Source organism: Ovis aries, chromosome 13, assembly GCF_016772045.2.
Source record: "Ovis aries strain OAR_USU_Benz2616 breed Rambouillet chromosome 13, ARS-UI_Ramb_v3.0, whole genome shotgun sequence".
NCBI classification, from domain to species: Eukaryota; Metazoa; Chordata; class Mammalia; order Artiodactyla; family Bovidae; genus Ovis; species Ovis aries.
The window spans coordinates 64,393,754-64,413,510 of NC_056066.1; the positions used below are offsets into that span (position 1 = coordinate 64,393,754).

A 19,757-nucleotide genomic window follows, 5' to 3' on the forward strand; every position below is an offset into this window, starting at 1 on the left:
GAACTACTTAAAATTTTAAAGAGCCCCAAAAATCTCATTCAGAAATGAACCTCCAATTAAGCTGCTTTCAGGTTAATAATCATCAAAAATTGTAAGCTATAAATGTTGTTTTAATCATTTACATACTAATGATAACTAAATCCAGAAAAAAATAAATACTCAGAGCCTGTGGGCACAGGAAATTTTAAAATATTTTAAATTTCTACATATGAATAAATTTTGTCACAGAGACATATATAGGGTATCCAATCAAATGCTTTCAGCATAAAATTATAATTAGGATAAAATCCTATTGAGGTAGTAGAATGGAAATATGAGTTGGAGGAGAAAAAGGAATGGTATGCTACTATTTACATTCATAAGATTGAAAACATGCAAGGGACACTATAATTTTTTTAAATCCTTTTAGGGGATACTCAAGTAATAAGATTTAAAGATCTTTGAAGAGCTGGACCAATATTCAATATTATCCACAAGTTCTCTCTGAGCTTCTTTCCCCATCTGTAAAATGAAAGGGTTGGCTAAAAGTATATAATGGGGAACTAGTTAAATAAATGATGCTATGTCTGTTCAATGGAATATACGCAACTGTTTAAAAAAGTAAAATTGGGGGGTTCAGGGTTGGGAACTCATGAACACCTGTGGTGGATTCATGTCAATGTATGGCAAAACCAATATAGTATTGTAAAGTAAAAAAAAAAAATTTTTTAATAAATAAATAAGAACTACCATAAAAAATAAAAATTTAAAAAAATAAAATTGATCTATATGTATCAGTAAAGAATGATCTCCAAGACAGTCAGTGAAAAGTAATAAAATACTCCTATTTATATAAAGAAAAAAAGGGGCCATAAATATACACATATCTATGTATGCGGATTTCTGCAAAGAGGTACAGAAAACTGGCAATAAGGGCTGGCTTGGAGAGAGAATCTGAGGGTGGGGGCTTGAGACTTATTTATCACTGTATTCCTCTTTTGGGGGGCATTTCTTTTTATGCTGAAAAAATCTACTACCATCTACGTGTCCAACTCTTTGCGACCCCATGCACTGTAGCTTGCCAGGCTCCTCTGTCCATGGAATTCTCCAAGAATACTAGGGTGGGTAGCCATTCCTTTCTCCAGGGGATCTTCCCAACCCAGGAATCGAATCCAGGTCTCCTGCAATGCAGGCAGATTCTTTACCATCTGAGCCATCAGGGAAGCCCCTACATGTTATAACCTTTTTTTAACTTCTTAAGGCTGAAAAGAAGTTTGTAAAAATATTTTAAATAGAAAGTATTTTAAAATATTTACAGCTTATAAAATATTTTAAATATTTGAGGACACCCACAGGGTGGATTAGATGGGCTCTAGGATCCCTTCCCACTGCGATGCTGTCAGACCATGTAATGGGAAAGCACAATGACGGCAGCAGAGCAGCCCCAGATGCATTCACACCCTTCTTAGGGCAGCTGTCAAGAATGAGGATATGCGACAGAAATGTCCAGTGGAGAAATGGTCATTGCCAATGGCTATGAGCGCCCAGCCCAGAAAAGACACTGTGTACTTTAAATGGTACAACATTCCACAGCAAACTAGAAGTTCAGTTCCTGACACCTGAAAGCTCCCCCTGAAAAACTCAGTCTGGCAGAACTTTTAAATCTGTCTGACTCACTCTAAGCCTCTCTTCTCTCCCCAATCCACCCCTCCAATAAAACGTACTCAAGAACTTTTGATTACACATCAGAATGAGCTTGTTTCACCTGTTCCATAGAAAAAGGACCACCCTCTCTGACTGCTCCTACCTGAAGACCAGGCCAGTAGGCCTCCAGAGACTGGAAGACTGGCATGGACACAGTCCCCTTGTACATCTGCACCCACAGGTACCAGTCATCGAAGCGGGTGTAATTCCGAATGGCTGTGTTATATTCTGCAGAAGAAGTAAGACAACGGACATGTCAACGATGAGGGACACAGAAGGCAGGCTCTGGCAACTGAGGGATGGATTCAAACATTTGAAAGACCCTCGGGTGACCCAGCCTAAAAGTAGACAAGGATGCAAGAAGATAGATGAAGGAATGTGGATTCTGGAGTCGAACTTCCAGGTTCAAGTTTCAGCTCCAGCTCTGCTACTTGCTAGCTGTGACCCTGGGGCAAGTTTTTCCCCTCTTAAGCTTCAGTTTTTGGTTTTTGATTTAATTAAAAATATTTTTATTGGAGTCTAGTTGATTTACAATGTTGCGTTAGTTTCAGGTATACCATAAAGTCAACAGTTATGCTGTTGTTGTTCAGTTGCTAAGCTGTGTCTGACTCTTTGTGATTCCATGAACTGCAGCATGCCAGGCCCCCGTGACCTTCACTATCTTCCGGAGTTTGCTCAAATTCATGGCCATGCGATCTAACCATCTCATCTTCTGCCTCCCTCTTCTCCTTTTGTCTGCAATCGTTCCCAGCATCAAGGTTTTTTCCAGTGAGTTGGCTCTTCGCATCAGGTGACCAAAGCATTGGAGCTTCAGCTTCAATCCTTCCAATAAATATTCAGACTTGATTTCCTTTAAGATTGACTGATTTGATCTCCTTGCGGTCCAAAGGACTCTCAAGAGTCTTCTCCAGCGCCACAATTCGAAGGCACCGATTCTTTAGCACTTGGCCTTCTTTACAGTCCAACTCTCACATCTGTACATGACTACTGGAAAAACAATAGCTTTGACTATATGGACCTTCATCAGCAAAGTGATACCTTTGCTTTTTAATACCCTGTCTAGGCTTGTTATAGCTTTCCTTCCAAGGGACAAGTATCTTTTCATTTCATGGCTGCAGTCACCGTCCGTAGTGATTTTGGAGCCCAAGAAAATAAAATCTGTCACATATACATATATCCATTCTTTTTCAGATTTAAGCCTCAGTCTTATTATCTATAAAGTGACGAAAGTAATGTTATACATCTCATGGGATTATGCACTCGTTTGTTCACTCAGCAGTATTTATTGAGCACCTCTAGGTTTCTGGGTCGGGAAGATCCCCTGGAGAAGGAAATGGCAACCCACTCCAGTATTCTTGCCTGGAAAATCTCATGGACAGAGGAGCCTGGTGGGCTACAGTCCATGGGGTCGCAAGAGTTGGACACAACTTAGGGACTAAACCACCTAGGTTCCAGATATCTAGGGAGTGGCAAACAAATCAAAGTTCAACCCTGAGGGAGCTTGCATTCCAGCAGCAACTTGAACTTGTAACAACCCCTAGAGCGTAAAGCCGTGAGAGTTAGGACTTTGTTTTGTTAACTGCAGGATCCCCAACATGAAGATAGGACATAATAAATATGCACAATAAACATTATCTGGGGACTTCCCTGGTGGTCTGGTGGTTAAGAATCTGCCTTGCAATGCAGGAGACAGACATTTGATCACTGGTCAGGGAACTACGATCCCACATGCCACAGAGCAGCTAGGCCTGAACACCACAGCTAGAGAGTCCATGCGTCTCAGTGAAAGATCCCTCATGATGCAACAAAGATCCTGCAGGCTGAAACTAAGACGCAGTCAAATAAATAAAAAATCTTTTTTTAAAGTAGATATTTAAAATAAAAACAAAACATTATCTGAATGATTGAAATACCAAAAATACATCCAAATAAATAAGACAATTTCAGTGTTGTAAGGATTAAAAGAAATAGTCCATGTTCAGTGCTTGGCACTGCAGTTGACACATCAATGGTACCCTACAAATATTTGCTGAATAAATGAATGGTAGCCATAATTATTACTGCTGCTAAGTCACTTCAGTCATTTCCGACTCTCTGCGACCCCTTAGATGGCAGTCCACCAGGCTTAATTCCACAGTATCACTATTGCTAGTGTCTAAGGGACTGGAGGGTAAAATATTTCTATTCAAAAGACATTCATCTGCTGGCTACTTCCTGCAAAGCACTGTGGGAAGTACAAAGATGAATAAGGCCTGGATGTTGCACTCAGCTGGTAGAGCTGTAACTTGTGATGACAGCTGACGGCCAAAAAAAGATGCTGAAGGTCCTAAATTCTGAGGAAGCATCAAGCTATTTCCTGGCCAAAATGACATTTAAGTTGAGCCGTAAAGGGTGAGCAGAATTTGAACACATAATGGCAGGAAAAAAGGCATTCAAGGCAAAGGAAACACAGTATGTGCAATGGCCAGGAAATAAAAAAAATCCAGGGCCGCCTACAGGCAGGCAGCATGGTTCAGCCGGGCTCTCACAGAACAGCATGAAGAGGTGTGAGGGGCCTCAAGTGGGCAGTGTAAGTCCACGGTAGTTTTGAATGCAGACTCCGGTACTCAGAGCTAATTGTGTAGGCAGGCCCTTGGGAGCAATTGAAAGTTTATAAATAAAAGATATTTCAACAGGGGAAACCAAGAGGAAAAGCCCCCCTTCCCCGCCTTCTTTACCTAGGAACATGGCCATGAGCTTTTTATCCTGAAGCAGGATGGCTCCTTTCACCAGGTACTCAAAGTAGGAGTCCACGCCAGCCCCGATGCCTGCGTCCTGGGCCACCCATTTGCCAGTGAGCACGTCGATATGGTTGCCAACCTAGGAGAAAGACACGTGGTCTCAAAGGAGGGCCCAAGATGAGCAAGGAGATGCACCCCCCTGGCTGCCTGGTGAGATGCAAGGTAGACACACCAGCGCTTCTTGGGAGACATGGATGTGCTTGGGGTACAGGGTTGGAGAGCAAGGCTAGATCACAGCCAGCTCTCCTGCATATCTGTACAATGGAGACGCATCTCATGTACATTTAGGGGGACTTAATTATACAAAACTGGTCAAAAACTGAAAAAAGAACTAGACTTGGAGTGTTCATGCCAAGAACGTGTTCACACCTAGAATGTGCTCACACTTAGTGTCTAGAGTGAGTATGAGCTGGGATATGAGAACATGCTGTTTCCACAGTCTGTCTCAGACGTCTCAGCCTGAGAATCTGCATGCGATTCCAGCATCTAAAGACACAAGGCACACTCTGTACCTGTGTTAATCATTTTGGGCAGGACATCCAAGAAACAGAGCAGTTGCTTGTAAGGAGAGGAACTGGGTAACTAACGGTACTTTCTTGTATTCTTTGACTTGTGAACCACTTAAACATAAATTTTGGGACTGCCTTAATGGTCCAGTGGCTAAGACTCTGTGCTCTCAATGCAGGAGGCCCAGGTTCGGTCTCCGGTCAGGGACCTAGATCCCGCGTGCTGCAACTAAAGATTCCCCATGTTGCAATGAAGATCGACGATCCCATGTGAGGCAAGGAAGACCTGGCACAGCCAGATAAAACAGAAATACACTTTGAAGATTTAAATGAAGAGATATGTTGTCCATATAACTGCAACCCCGATGGATGCTGAGAGCTTCACCTGGTATTCAAAGAAACAGCTAACTCTCCTATTAGTTTGGGCAGATCCATAGTAAGGAAGGGAGGAAGTAGTTGATTTGGAAAGTGAGTTCCTGGAAATTCTGGTAGAGGAGAGGGAAAGTGAGGCAGGGCAGGGAGGCAGCCCAGGAAAGTTGTGCCATCAGGCAAGTTACCACCATGAGAACTGGAGCTCCATCCTGCTGGGCAACTTTGGGACTCAGTATAGAGTGTGAGCCTCAACCCTTGGGTGGGATGGGGAAGTGAGGTGTTTATCGACAAACTCCCATCAGCAGCTGTCACTGATTGAGAACTGCTCCAGGGGAGAATTAAGTTTTGGCTGTTTCAGCCAAGGACAAGCAAAGTAGGATCCAGGTACCAGAAAAAGGCAAAGAGACCTGGGTGATAGCAGCTGGAAGACACGCCAGCGTGTAGGGAAATGGTAAAGGGCTGAGGGGGTGTGGGCAGGCCAGCCACAGAGTCCACCATTGTTCCAGGGCTGGAGGAAAGACGGCCTGTGTTGGACTCACTAAGGGAGTTACTCGAGGTCCCCAAAGTGGCACCCTCTTAAGGAAATGTTAAGGATTCCTCACACAACTTTCACTTTCAAGCTGACTTAGAACCAGAATTTGTCTAAAACTTGCTCCTACCTGAATCATTTTCAGACCACACAGTCTTCATCTGTCATAAAGACTCAGTGAGGAGGTGTAAGTATGTCACGTTACTATGAGGTAACCGTGGACGAGAAAGGTTGAGTGACTTGGCCAGGGTCACACAGTTTCTACAGAGTAAAGCCAGAACTCAACCTCAATTCTGACGAAATCCAGAGCTATTTCCTGGACAGCTCTGGCTCAGTTACTATTAGTTTCATTGGATGGTCCAGTTTAGGAACTGCAATCGACCTCAGAGATGACTGGTCACATTTTTCCTGGGTTAGTAGGTGTGGAGAGGAAAGGGAAGCCCTGGTATCAAATAAGTTTATGAAACATTGTGTTAAGCAAAATTAAACAGATGAATTTATCAGAGGTTTTCATAACCTTTAAGCTGTTTGTGTTCATTACAACTCTTCAAAAAAAGGATACTATTTATAATATTCCCCAAACATAACTGACCAGGAATCTTTTTTTTTTTCATGGAACAGCCATTTGGTATCTCTTTTACTTTCTGGTTCTAGGAAACATAGTTTCACAAAAATATATACAAATGAGGGCCAGACAGGCTGATTATCTGTCACTGAGTGAGTCAGGGCATGAAGCATGCGACCCACTCCCTAGAAATCAGAAGCTCAAGGAGTCAGAGCTCGTCACAGCCCCCCTTCCTGGTAAAGGATGTGCGCTCATGCTCCCCTCCTTGCTGTGCCAAAGCAGGAACTGGAGCTCTCATCTACTTCCCACGTCGTGAGCCTAAGTCTTGGACCACTCCTGAGGTCACCCTTAGTTTCCTTCAGCTGAACTGCAATCTGTTGCTCAGAGCCCCAAGCCGTGTAAGCATGGGCCAAGGAGGCCAACTTGACCTTGATGGGAAGGGTGGTGGCGGGACCTACCAGCCCAATGTCGGACCGGCTCTCCCAGAGGCGCGTCAGGGCCACTCTGGCCACGTCTTCGAACACGGGGTCACCGGTAAGGCTGCTGAGGGTGGCAAACTCCACAATGAAGGTCCCGATGCCCGCCGTACAGGTGACAGGAGTCTCTCCTGGGTTCACGCCGTGAAGCAGGTTCACCGTGCCATACGGCATGCCAGTGGGGGTCTGAAAGGCTGAACGATCACAAAATTAAGACCCCAGACAGGAGCAGCGAGGTGGAGATGGTTGGATACATGCCTAAAGCCTGAAGCTGTGACCAGTGCTTCCTCCTTGTGCCCTAGGTCCACAGCCCACAATCTTTCTGGTACCAGGGACCGTTTCGTGGAAGACAGTTTTCCACAGACTGGGGCAGGGGGATGTTTCAGGCAGTCATGTGAGTGATGGGGGCCGATGGGAAGCGGCAGATGAAGCTTCACTCGCTTGCCCACCACTCACCTCCTGCTGGGTGGCCCGGTTTCTATCAGCTTGCACACCAGTACCGGTCAGCAGCCGGGGGTTTGGGGGACCCCTGCCCTAGGTGATCTGCTAGAGACTGAACGAGGGAAGGATAAGTGTCGCAACTGGAGATGTCAGTGGCCACTTAATCCAGATGCTGCCAAACACCACTCCCCATGCCTCGGGCTCTTGCCTGTGGTGCGGAGGAGAATGAACAGCAGGCTGTGCTCCGGGTTGGCACGCATGCTGACTGTAGCTCGAGCAGCTCTACTTTTACTTATTTTATACTGTGCCTTCAGAGGCTGGGCAGGTACCTTAGTGTCAAGCAGGTAGGACTTAAGCCATAGGCAGTGGTGGAGCTGTTGGCACAATGAGAAAGCCATTCATCTACTTTTTAAAACACCATTCTGACAAATGAACCGTAACTGCAGACTCCAAACAGTCCCAGAGGAGCCGGTTCAGGATTCCTGCTCTAAAGAGTCTTAGGGGCTGTTTTTTTTCTTTCTTTTTTTTTAATTGGTGTATACTGTTACTGCTAAGTCACTTCAGTCGTGTCCGACTCTGTGCGACCCCATAGACGGCAGCCCACCAGGCTCCCCCGTCCCTGGGATTCTCCAGGCAAGAACACTGGAGTGGGTTGCCATTTCCTTCTCCAATGCATGAAAGTGAAAAGTGAAAGTGGAGTCGCTCAGTTGTGTCCGACTCTTTGTGACCCCATGGACTGCAGCCCACCAGGCTCCTCTGCCCATGGGATTTTCCAGGCAAGAGTACTGGAGTGGGGTGCCATTGCCTTCTCCGAAATCGGTGTATAGGTGCTTTACAATGTTGTGTTAGCTTCTACTGTACAACAATGTGAATCAGCTATATGCATACATACATCCCTTCCCTCTTGGGTTTCCCTCCCACTTCCCCTCACCCCACCCCTCCAGGTCATCACAGAACCCTGAGCTGAGCTCCTTGTGCTATATAGCAGCTTAGCATTGACACAGATACACTACCATGTGTAAATCAGATAGCTAGTGGCTATGTTATTTTTTTCTTAAAGGATATAAACCATGAACCTGCTGATTGTAGTCCAATCCTCAATTCATAGGTAGGAAAAGACATGCTTGCAAAGAAGTGACTCAAAGGTCACACAGAGAGCCAAATGGAGCTAAGATGGGAATGACTGTCACACGCCCGCTCCCTGCTCCCTCCCCACAGGCCCAGTGCCCTGCCCACCCCACCCCAGTGCTTTCCGATCCAAGGCAAGGATCTAGACAGCAAGCCAGAGGCAGAGACTTCCCTTCCAGGCTGAAAGGTCAAACAACCCCAGAGCAGCCTGTGCATCACCAAACTGTGAACAAAGCTGACAAAACTTCCAAGAACCACAAGGCCCAGCAACTCTACTGTAGGAGGAGAAACTTGCTATCTGGCAGACATGAATGGAAAGCAAGGAGGATTCAAGTCACCACCAAGAAGGCCCCAAAGAGATAGCTCTTTGGGGAAGAGAAGTCAGGCAGTCTTAAAAAGAGAGGGGAGTGACTAAATCCTGTTTCTCGGCCTGAATGGTAGAGACACGGGTGCCGACTTCATCATGCACTTTGCAATATGTATATTTCTCAATTTAAAAAAATTAATGCAAAAGAAAAGTTTCCTCCAAGGATGAGTCACACAGAACATGAAGCTTTAAGGAAACATGCAGGATGTGAGAGAGCGAGCTTGAGAATGAGCCTGAACTCACTCATTCTCCTCAGCTCATCCCCAAGGATGAGAGGCAAGTCCTGGGTGAAGGGGAGAAGTGACATGGTCAGGAGGCTGGTGGAAAGCACAGCATGATGTGTCTGGGTGTGAACAGCACTCAGAACCTCCACCACACCCTGAAGAGAACACAGTGTCCAGCTGATGCTGCTGAGCCCAGCTACTGCCCCACCGGACAAACACTGTGGCTTGGCCTGCAGCCCTGGACATGGCTTAGCTACAAAACAAGTCCCTCTCGCGTCTCAGTGGTGTTTGAGGTTCTCCAAGAACTTTCTCCATTCTGACCTCATTTAATGTCTCCCCAGAGGGAGGAAGGAATCATGACTGTCATCTGATAGATGGGAAAATTGAACCAAGGAGAGATATGGGTCAAGAGATTGGCTGGCAGAGCCAAATCTGGAGTCTGGGGTTGCAAACGCTCAGACCTGGAATCCTTTCATCCCAGCAGTGTGTGAGCTTGGGAGGGGGCAACAGCACTCACTCAAATAAGGGTAAGAGCCTTGCAGCTGCCAGGCTCCCTGCCCACAGTCATGAAGTCAACTTCTCCATCCTAGTCTAGCCCTCCAAATGCCCAGGACTCCCCTGATTTCCATGGTGGGAGCTGAAAGGTAGAAATGCCAAGTGTCTGGTATAATAATTCAGCCACTCTTTTCTTCAGCAAGAGCAGCAGGACCTCCTGGACTTCCTCTCTGGTCTGTCTTGACATGGGTCTTACCTGGGAGGAGTTTCCGGGCTGCCGCCTCCGCCATCCTCAGGAGAGGCCCTGAGCAGGGCCATCCGGCCTCCACTTCCACCCCAGCCTTCTTTGATAGCAGGTGAGCCGACAGAAGTCCTCCTACCACTACAGATGGCACAAAAAGCAAGTGTCAGACTCCCAAGGACTGGTCTTTCCCTTGTGCAAATTAAACCCAATGCTCTGTTCGGAGGTTCACTGGGAAGCAGGTAGAACTACCAAGGGAAAGAAGAGGTCATAACACCCATATTGGTACAGTGTTAAGGACAAGTCTTTTTTCCTCTTGGTAGGTCACAAAAACAATGACTATCACTCTTAGTCCCTAGCGTATACCAAACAGGACTTCCCAGGTGGCACTAGTGGTAAGGAACCTGCCTGCCAGTGCAGAGGACATAAGAGATGCGGGCTCGACCCTTGGGTCAAGAAGATCCCCTGGAGGAGGACATGGCAACCCACTCCAGTATTCTTGCCTGGAGAACCCCATGGACAGAGGAGCTTGGCAGGCTACAGTTCATAGGGTTGCACAGAGTTGGACACGACTGAAGCAACTTAGCATGCACACACGTACACCAAACACCAGGTATTCTGTGCCCTCTTCAGACAAAGATACTGGGGTTCAGAGGGGTAAAGCGACTTGCCCAGGGTCGCCCGGTCTGCCTGACTCCAAAGCCCATGCTCACTGTACTTGGTCACTGTCTCCCAATCACCAGGAGAAGAAGGGAAAGATACTTATTACCTTCATTTTACTCATTTCTCTATTTCAATTTATTACATAATATTTAGGATTCATGAAAAAGACCTAAAGGTTACATATCTGGAAATATGGTGAAACTGGTGACCTTGGGCTTCAGTTTCCCCCCTTCAAAGGCCAAACAAAGGCAGTGAGATAAAGACATTTTCCTACTAAGAAAAGCTGAGAAAAAATGCACCTGCAGTAAAGGACATTCAAAAGGAAGTTTTTCAGATAAAAGGAAAGGGACCACAGATATAAGGTCTGTGATACAAGAAGGAAAGATGGTTCCAAAGTGGCAAATAGTAATAAATCTAAATCTTCAATTCTATGGAACAATAATAATATATGGTGGCTTAAAAGAAATAATTAAAATATATAACTAAGGTATACAGGTACAGATAATCCTCAGAGCCAGGTTTTATATTATTCAGGAGGAGAATAAAGATCTTCATTAATTTTAGACTATGTTTGTTAAATTTTCCAAGAAAACTAATAAGCATACTTTCTAGATTAGTAAAGAAAAATGGGATGAGGGGGAAAACAACTCAACCTACAAAAGGCAGAAAAAAAGAGGAACTTCCCCAGCAGTCCAGAGGTTAGGACTCCATGCTTCCATTGCATGGGGTGCGGGGGGGTTCAGTCCTGGCCAGGGGAACTAAGACCTCATATGCAACATGGCACAGCCAAAAAAATAAAATTGAAAAGAAAAAGAGAAAGAGTAGAGAGAACAATGGGGCACAGCACAAAGTAATAATATAGAAATAAATGCAAATATATCAGTAGTTACAGTAAATGTAAATGAACTGAATGCTTCAGTTAGAAGAAAAGATTGTCAGAAGGGATCAACATACTAGGTAAATTACAAAAGACAGAGCTAATCATAAAACACAGCAAGATAGAAAATAAAAGAGAAGAAAAAGACATACTGGGCAAACGTCAACCAAAAGAAGGCTGATACAATTACATGCGTATCAGAAACAGAGACTTAAGGACAACCTTAACTTACAGATGACAGTCTGGGCTCAGCAGTTCTGGGACACAGCACTGAGCAAGGCCTCGAACTCAGGTCTGATCCCTACCCCAGGATTTTATACCATGCTGTCCCTCTGTGTCATAGTCTTTTTTTAATTAAAAAAATTATAGATCTGTAATACAAATTTCCTTGCACATAACATGTAAAATAAAGATGAGCAAAATAAGGAGGAAAAAATATAACTGTATCATCCAGAGGTGATGGCTGTTAAGCCACCAATGGTCTAGAAGCTCACTGAAAAGAAGGGCTGTACTACTTTCGTAAGAATCATTGGATCAAAATTCACTGAAATGTGTAAATTTGTGCATTTCAGTGTATGTAAATGTACCTCAACAAAAAGAATGAATCATTAAAAAAAAAAAAGATTCATTGCCACCTGCTAAAAATACTGATTCTAGGACCCAACCCAAAGATTCCAATTCATTAGATTTAGAGTGGAGTCTAGACAGCTGAACTTTTAAAAAGGTCCCAGGTGCTTCTGATCAGCAGCCAGGTTTGGAAACTAATACCCAAGACTCACACTATGTAATACAGCAAGTAGTAAAAACATGCCATGATTTACATTTGCATTCATTAAAATTAAATAAAATTAAAAATTCAGTTCCACAGTTCCAGTAAACACATTTCCCCTGGAGATGGAAATGGCAACCCACTCCAGTATTCTTGCCTGGAAAATCCCATGGATGGAAGAACCTGGCAGGCTACAGTCCATAGAGTCGCAAAGAGTTGGACACAACTGAGCGACTTCACTTTCCCTTTCAAACATGTTTCAGACGTTGCTACTAGACTGGACAATAGAGATATAAAACATTTCCATCATCAGTGCAGAAAGTTCTATGGGTAGCGCATCCTAGGCAATAAGCTATGAGAAGGCAAGGATTGCATCTTTCTTGCTCTTGGCTGAAAGCCTAGTACCAAGTATATGTTAAATATGTGAGTAATCCTGGCATGTTTCTCTTCAGTCTTTTCTCTGTCCCCTGCTCACTTTTATGTCTAAAACTGATGAGGAATCCTGAGATGTCCCTACCCCACCCCAGGAGGGAAGACCTCTGTCAATCTGTTTTGAGTCAAGTGCCCTGGCAAGGCTGGCCCTTAAGATCCTATTTACCACCTCCTGGTTTATATGGAGGCTAAAACTCCACAGTCTCCTTTCTTACAAGGACCCTCGAAGGCACCCCTCACCTCGGATGTTGGTTTCAAACACAGAGGCATTCACGTCAATATCAAAGTCCACATTGTCCTGGAGCACTTCAACCACTCTTTGGAATTCTGAGACATTCCCCAAAATCTGTAGGAAAGAGAGACCTGAGAGTGAGGCTCCCAGGCTTGTAGGCACTACAGATGCTAGATCAGAGTCTAGGATTTTATGCTGATGTGACTCACTTTTTCAACTTAAGACCTACAGTTTCTGTTCTAGAACTGCTGGTAACAGTTCAAAACACTGAGAGCTGGAAATCACACAGAACCAGTATCGAGACATTAATAAATTCTTTGGCACCAATTTAAGAATCCTATGTACTCATTTAAATGAAACCAATACAAAGACTGTAGACCACATAAGGAAATCTTAGTTTGACATTTTCAGTGGATATCTGTTGTTTTTAACCTTGTCACATTCATCCTGGTGGAAAATACTGCAGGTTGGTGGACCCAACACTGATTCCCAATATTCTTTATACTTGTAGCTTCCAGCCATAGAAGCTAGAAATCCGCATACTTGTTTCTCAGCCTCATTTGCCACTAGAGGTGACTGTGTTCTCCAGTCCATTCTGAGTGTTGTAGTCTACTAAGGGCACTTCTCAGAAATGACCTAATAAAAAGAGACAAGACACCGTTGGCTTGGCTTTTACTCTTTTCCTTTCTACTTTGAAAGCAGACTTGATTTCTGGAGCTGTGGCAGCCATCCTAGACCATGAGGTACTAAAGCATGAGAATGAAAGTCAATATACTAACGATGGCAGAAGGGAAGGATACCAAGACCATGGGTTTCTGATGACACAGTTAAGCAGCTGACCCAATGCTAGAAATTATTAATACCTTCAGATTTACTTTTACTTGAGAAAATTAAACCCTTTTTGTTTAAACTGTCAGTCAAATGCAATCCCAATACCTTTTATTTTGATATGACTGCTCCAATTTTCCCTTGAGGAATCACCCTTCTTCCACAGTCACTCTTATAATCTGAAGAAGCTGATTCCATTCCTTCAGCTGCAAAAATGGGCACTTCACCTACACCAGCCAGCATACTAAATCTCTTGGCCGACTGATTAGTTCAGGGATAGATGTGTAACCCAAGCCAGATCACTGAGACTCAGTCATTGCAATTAATGAAAAATAACTAATTCTTTCCACACACAGGTTACTAAACGAGTGGGGTGTGAGTCAGGGTTACCATTGGTTACCCTGTCAGCTTAAGGAGAGCCTGAGAATACAGCCAGCAAAGAAGGCAGAAATAAGAGACTGAGAGAGATTCCTACTGACATTATTTACATTGTCTGGAACGAGCTGGGTCTGGGGCCAGTCTTTACCTGGACTTTTTAGCTATGTGACTCAGTAAATTTCCTTCCTGTCTAAATCTATCACTTGCAATGCAAACAATCCTATCTCGGCATTTAAAGCCCTCTATGATTTAGCCCTAATCTATCCTTTGTGTCTCTCATTGTTCATCTAGCCTTGTCTCATCCACTTGAGTAGAAATGTATCTACTATTCCTTGATTTTCTAACCTCAGACATGCTGTTCCCTCTACCAGAAATCACACCTTGTGTCCTCTCATTTACAAATCCAACTTACCCTCAATTGTCTACATGTTACCTTCTCTAGAAAGTCTTTGAGTCCCCCAGCTGAAATTGACCTCTTCTTCCTTCAAAAGACTCCAGTTAAGTTTCTCCCCACAACTCTGAGGCATCTATTTCTTTCCATGTGATGAGAATCTTTGCACAGGTAGGAGCCTCACTCATTTCTGCACTCCCCCAGAGGGCTGAGCACAGTGCATGAAGCAATTACTCAAAAATATTTGTTAAATGAGTGCATGAATCTTTCTCCACATTATAGCCAGTGATCGTCTCAAAATGGAAATCTAATTTCCTGCCCTCATCTTGAAAAAGGCTTTCCACTGCCCTCAAATTAAAGATCAAAATGAAAGATGAAACTCAAAGGCCCAGGTGAAGAATTCACTTTTCACCCACAGCCAAGCTACCAAAAGAAGGATATTGGTTATGCAATGTTGGAGAGAAAAAGGAATAGATGAGACACTTACCAGCAAGGTATCCAGAGCATCAATCAGAGTCAGAGAAAAACTGTAAAAGGACAAAAATATCAGCTGCTTAGTAACAAAATCAAACACCAGATATCAAGGCCTCAGATCAGATACCCCAGAAACTAATAAATTAGGCACAGCAATGCTTCTGCCAGTCCCACTTGCTGTCACAACAGAGATGCCGTAGTGCAAATCACCAGGAACCTCTGACCCTTTTAAGGCACTTGGGAGGTGGGCAGATGCAGCTGACTGTAGTTAAACGCATCGCCTATATTCTCTGGAATTCTTCTCCACCATAGGGAGGCAGTATAAGATTGCAGCTCACAGCACAGACCTCCCACATCTATGACTTTATCTCACAGTGCACAGAACTGTAGGCTTGAGAATACTTATGGCAGTATTGTTTTTAGAACAGCAAAAAGCTAGAAATAACCCAAATGTACACCAGTTGAAGAGTGAGTAACCAAATCATAATATATTCAAACAATGCAAAACTATGAGGTTGTCAAAAACATTGTTATCAAGAGTTCTATGGGCTAATGTGAAAATATTCAAATTATCTAGTTCAATGAAAAAGACAAGCTACAGAATGCTGCTGCTACTGCTAAGCTGCTTCAGTCATGTCCGACTCTGTGCGACCCCACAGACGGCAGCCCATCAGGCTCCCCCGTCCCTGGGATTCTCCAGGCAAGAACACTGGAGTGGGTCGCCATTTCCTTCTCCAATGCATGAAAGGAAAAGTGAAAGTGAAGTCGCTCAGTCATGTCCAACTCGTAGCGACCCCATGGACTGCAGCCCACTGGGCTCCTCCGTCCATGGGATTTTCCAGGCAAGAGTACTGGAGTGGGGTGCCATTGCCTTCTCCAGCTACAGAATAGATAGCTACAGAATAGGTATAGTCATATGTTCTAACTGGATTTTCAAAGACATATATACAGAAAGCAGATTAGCAGTTTTTTGGGCCACTGGTGGTGGAAGGATTAACTATAAAAGGCCACAGGGGATCTTTTTAGGGTAACAGAAATGGTTCTCTATCCTATGATGGTTGCTACACACTTAAAGTGGGTGCATTTCATGTAAGTTACACCTTAGAAAAGTTAATTTTAAAAGATACATATATACATATCTATACTGCTGCTAAGTCACTTCAGTCTTGTCCGACTCTGTGCGACCCCATAGACGGCAGCCTACCAGGCTCCACCATCCCTGGGATTCCCCAGGCAAGAACACTGGAGTGGGTTCCCATTTCCTTCTCCAATGCATTAAAGTGAAAAGTGAAAGTGAAGTCACTCAGTCATGTCCGACTCTTTGCGACCACATGGACTGCAGCCTACCAGGCTCCTCCATCCATGGGATTTTCCAGGCAAAAGTACTGGAGTGGGGTGCCATTGCCTTCTCCTATAGATACATATCTATATGTTGGTATAAATCAAAAATATTTCTGGAAGGAGCCCCAAGAAAGTTAACAGTGATTGGAGTTCTAGCATATGGGAGATATTTATTTTATTATATGACATTGTACTGCTTAAATTTGCCATTCGCATGCATTACTTTTTCAACTAAAAAACAACCCAACAAATTTCGGGGGCTTCCCGCATAGCTCTGTTGGTAAAGAATCCACCTGCAATGCAGGAGACCCAAGTTTGATTCCTGGTTCGGGAAGATCCGCTGGAGAAGGGATACCTACCCACTCCAGTATCTTGGGCTTCCCTTGTGGCTCAGCTGGGAAAGAATCTGCCTGCAATGCAGGAGACCTAGGTTCGATCCCTGGGTTGGGAAGATCCCCTGGAGAAGGGAAAGGCTACCCACTCCAGTATTCTGGCCTGGAGAATTCCATAGACTGTATAGCCCATGGGGTCCCAAAGAGCTGGACACGACTGAGTGACTTTCATTTTCACTTTACTTAATTTCTCCAGTTCTTAGCATATTCATTTGTAAAATGGAGATAACAGCACTTAACACCTAGGGATGTTAATTACATGAGATGAGGCAAGGAAAATGCTTAGCACAGTGTTTCATCAATGTCAGTTTCACCTAAATGCAATGATTCTTCGCTCACTCAGCAAGGACCAAGACAGAGGATTCCATATCATAGATTTTTTTTCATAGATTTTTATTCTAGTGGAAGTGAGAAACACAAACTAGCAGATAAGTGAAAATGACAGTATCAGAGTGAGAAGTGCTACAAAGAAGATAAAAAAGTGTGTTTGTGAGACTGACTAGTAGGTGATGAGTATTTAAAGGAACTGACACTAAGGTGACAGTTTGAGCTGAAATACCAAGAAGCAGTCAAGGATGGGAGGATAAAGGAGGAAGTGCATTTCAGTTACACTTACCAAGGCTCTTAAGTTTCACCTTTGGGAGAGTTATAGCTCCTCCTGGGCCTGTTTGACCACTTACAACATGAAGGGGTTGGGTCTTCTGACTTCTTGAAGCCCTTCCACACATCATATGGCTCCAGAGACTTGCCCAAGTCCTAACAGCTGATGTCTGTTACTGCTGTGGCCAGAGCCCAGAGATCCAGCCCACTAGGATAACCCAGCCTTTTCCCACCTTGTGATACAAATTTCCAGGAGGCTGGGTGGATCCTGGTGGCATGGGCCTGAATTGAGGGGAATGCAACCCCACCCTGGCTAGGAGGTTTTTCTGGAACCCTGTGAGGAGGCCATGAAGCCACCAGTCCCAGCAGACCCGTGGGCCTAGGACCAGACTGCTAGATCCAGGCCTCCCCCTTGCTCCTCCCCTCGCACTACCTGCCCCAGGTGTCGTGCCCGTCACAGGTGAGAGGTCGCAGCTCATCGTAGGGAAAGGCATTCTCCAGGTAGCTGTCGTAGGCGTGGTAGAACATGGCTTTGACTCGCTCCCTGTGCAGGGTACGAGAAATAAGGCAGAGAGTCACCAAATGAAACCAGGCAGGGGAAAGGACAAGTAACAAGACGGAAAGTGGGAATTATCACCTGGTTTCTGCCAGGAGCCCAGTAGCTGGGTCCCAGCAGGTCAGGATGGGGGTCCCGGGATGGAGGGACTAGGGAAGGGACCAAGTCTGGGCTTCCCATTCCCCAACTATGGAAGGGCAGGGAGCTTGACCCCCCACTTCACCTGTAGTGGGCGGGGTCGGGTGCGGTGCCATCAGGGCCGGGTGCACCATGGTGCAGGGGCAGCAGTGCACACAGGAGGCCAAGCGGGACGAGCAGCCGGAAAAGCATAGAGCTCGAGTCCTGTCAGCGCCGCCGCTGCAGCAGCAGCCACCACCACCCGCTCATCCTGCGAGCCCCAGCGGGTTCTTCCGGGAGTTTGCAGCACTACGCCTGCGTGCCCATGAATCATCCACTCACTTCCGGACTACAAGCCCCAGAATGCAATGGGCGGTGGAACTCAAGCGAAGAGAAGCTTGGGACATATAGTCTCTGAAGCGAAGATCAACGTGTCTTAAAGACAGTGGCTGTTATAGCTACTATCATTAATGAATGTTTTAGCAACAGTATGTTTTAAAGCTTTCTTAAATTTAATTATTTTTATTAACGTATAGTTGATGTATAATATTATATGTTATAGTATGCTGCTGCTGCTAAGTCGCTTCAGTCGTGTCCGACTCTGTGCGACCCCGTAGACGGCAGCCCACCAGGCTCCCCCGTCCCTGGGATTCTCCAGGCAGGAACACTGGAATGGGTTGCCATTCCTTCTCCAATGCATTCAAGTGAAGAGTCAAAGTGAAGTCACTCAGTCATGTCCGACTCTTTGCGACCTCATGGACTGCAGCCTACCAGGCTCCTCTATCCATGGGATTTTCCAGGCAAGAGTAGTGGAGTGGGGTGCCATTGCCTTCTCCATGTTACAGTATAGTGATTCACAATCTTTAAGAGTTATACTCGATTTATAGTTACTATAAAATATCATCTATATCCCCTGTGTTGTAAAATAGATCCTTGTAACTTATTTTATACATAACAGTTTGTACCTCTTAATCCCCTACCCTTAAAACATTGCCCCTCCTCACCTCCCTCTCCCCAATGGTAACCACTAGTTTGTTCTGCATATCTATGAATCTGTTTCTTATTTGTTATAGTCACTAATTTGTTGGGTTTTTAAAAACTATACTTCTATGTATAAGTGATATTATACAGTATTTATCTTTCTTTGACTTAGCATAATGCACTCAAAACTAGTGGAGGTGATGAAATTCCAGTTGAGCTAGTTCAAATCCTGAAAGATGATGCTGTGAAAGTGTTGCACTCAATATGCCAGCAAATTTGGAAAACTCAGCAGTGGCCACAGGACTGGAAAAGGTCAGTTTTCATTCCAATCCCAAAGAAAGGCAATGCAAAAGAATGCTCAAACTACTGCACAATTGCACTCATCTCACACGCTAGTAAAGTAATGCTCAAAATTCTCCAAGCCAGGCTTTAGCAATACGTGAACCGTGAACTTCCAGATGTTCAAGCTGGTTTTAGAAAAGGCAGAGGAACCAGAGATCAAATTGCCAATATCCACTGAATCAGGGAAAAAGCAAGAGAGTTCTAGAAAAACATCTATTTCTGCTTTATTGAGTATGCTAAAGCCTTTGACTGTGTGGATCACAATAAACTGTGGAAAATTCTGAAAGAGATGGGAATACCAGACCACCTAACCTGCCTCTTGAGAAACCTATATGCAAGTCAGGAAGCAGCAGTTAGAACTGGACATGGAACAATAGACTGGTTCCAAATAGGGAAAGGAGTACGTCAAGGCTGTATATTGTCACCCTGCTTATTTAACTTCTATGCAGAGTACATCATGAGAAACACTGGGCTGGAAGAAACACAAGCTGGAATCAAAATTGCTGGGAGAAATATCAATAACAGCGTCTGCCTCCAATGCGGGGAACCCGAGTTTGATCCCTGGGTCGGGAAGATC

The 19,757-nt window shown here is 44.6% G+C and overlaps 1 protein-coding gene across 1 annotated transcript in view; it reads right to left on the minus strand.

Moving 5' to 3' along the window:
* The window catches only part of EDEM2 (ER degradation enhancing alpha-mannosidase like protein 2), a 28,624-nt gene extending 10,472 nt beyond the window's left edge, over nt 1-18,152 (minus strand). Inside the window, exons 1-8 of the mRNA XM_004014519.5 lie at nt 17,964-18,152; nt 17,618-17,728; nt 14,865-14,904; nt 12,789-12,894; nt 9,823-9,948; nt 6,894-7,105; nt 4,401-4,542; nt 1,787-1,911 (exon numbers count right to left, since the gene is read on the minus strand). Of these exons, the coding sequence (XP_004014568.1) occupies nt 1,787-1,911; nt 4,401-4,542; nt 6,894-7,105; nt 9,823-9,948; nt 12,789-12,894; nt 14,865-14,904; nt 17,618-17,728; nt 17,964-18,070 (969 nt within the window). The 5' untranslated portion in view covers nt 18,071-18,152. The remainder of the gene's footprint in view (nt 1-1,786; nt 1,912-4,400; nt 4,543-6,893; nt 7,106-9,822; nt 9,949-12,788; nt 12,895-14,864; nt 14,905-17,617; nt 17,729-17,963) is intronic.
* Nucleotides 18,153-19,757: the final 1,605 nt, after the last annotated feature.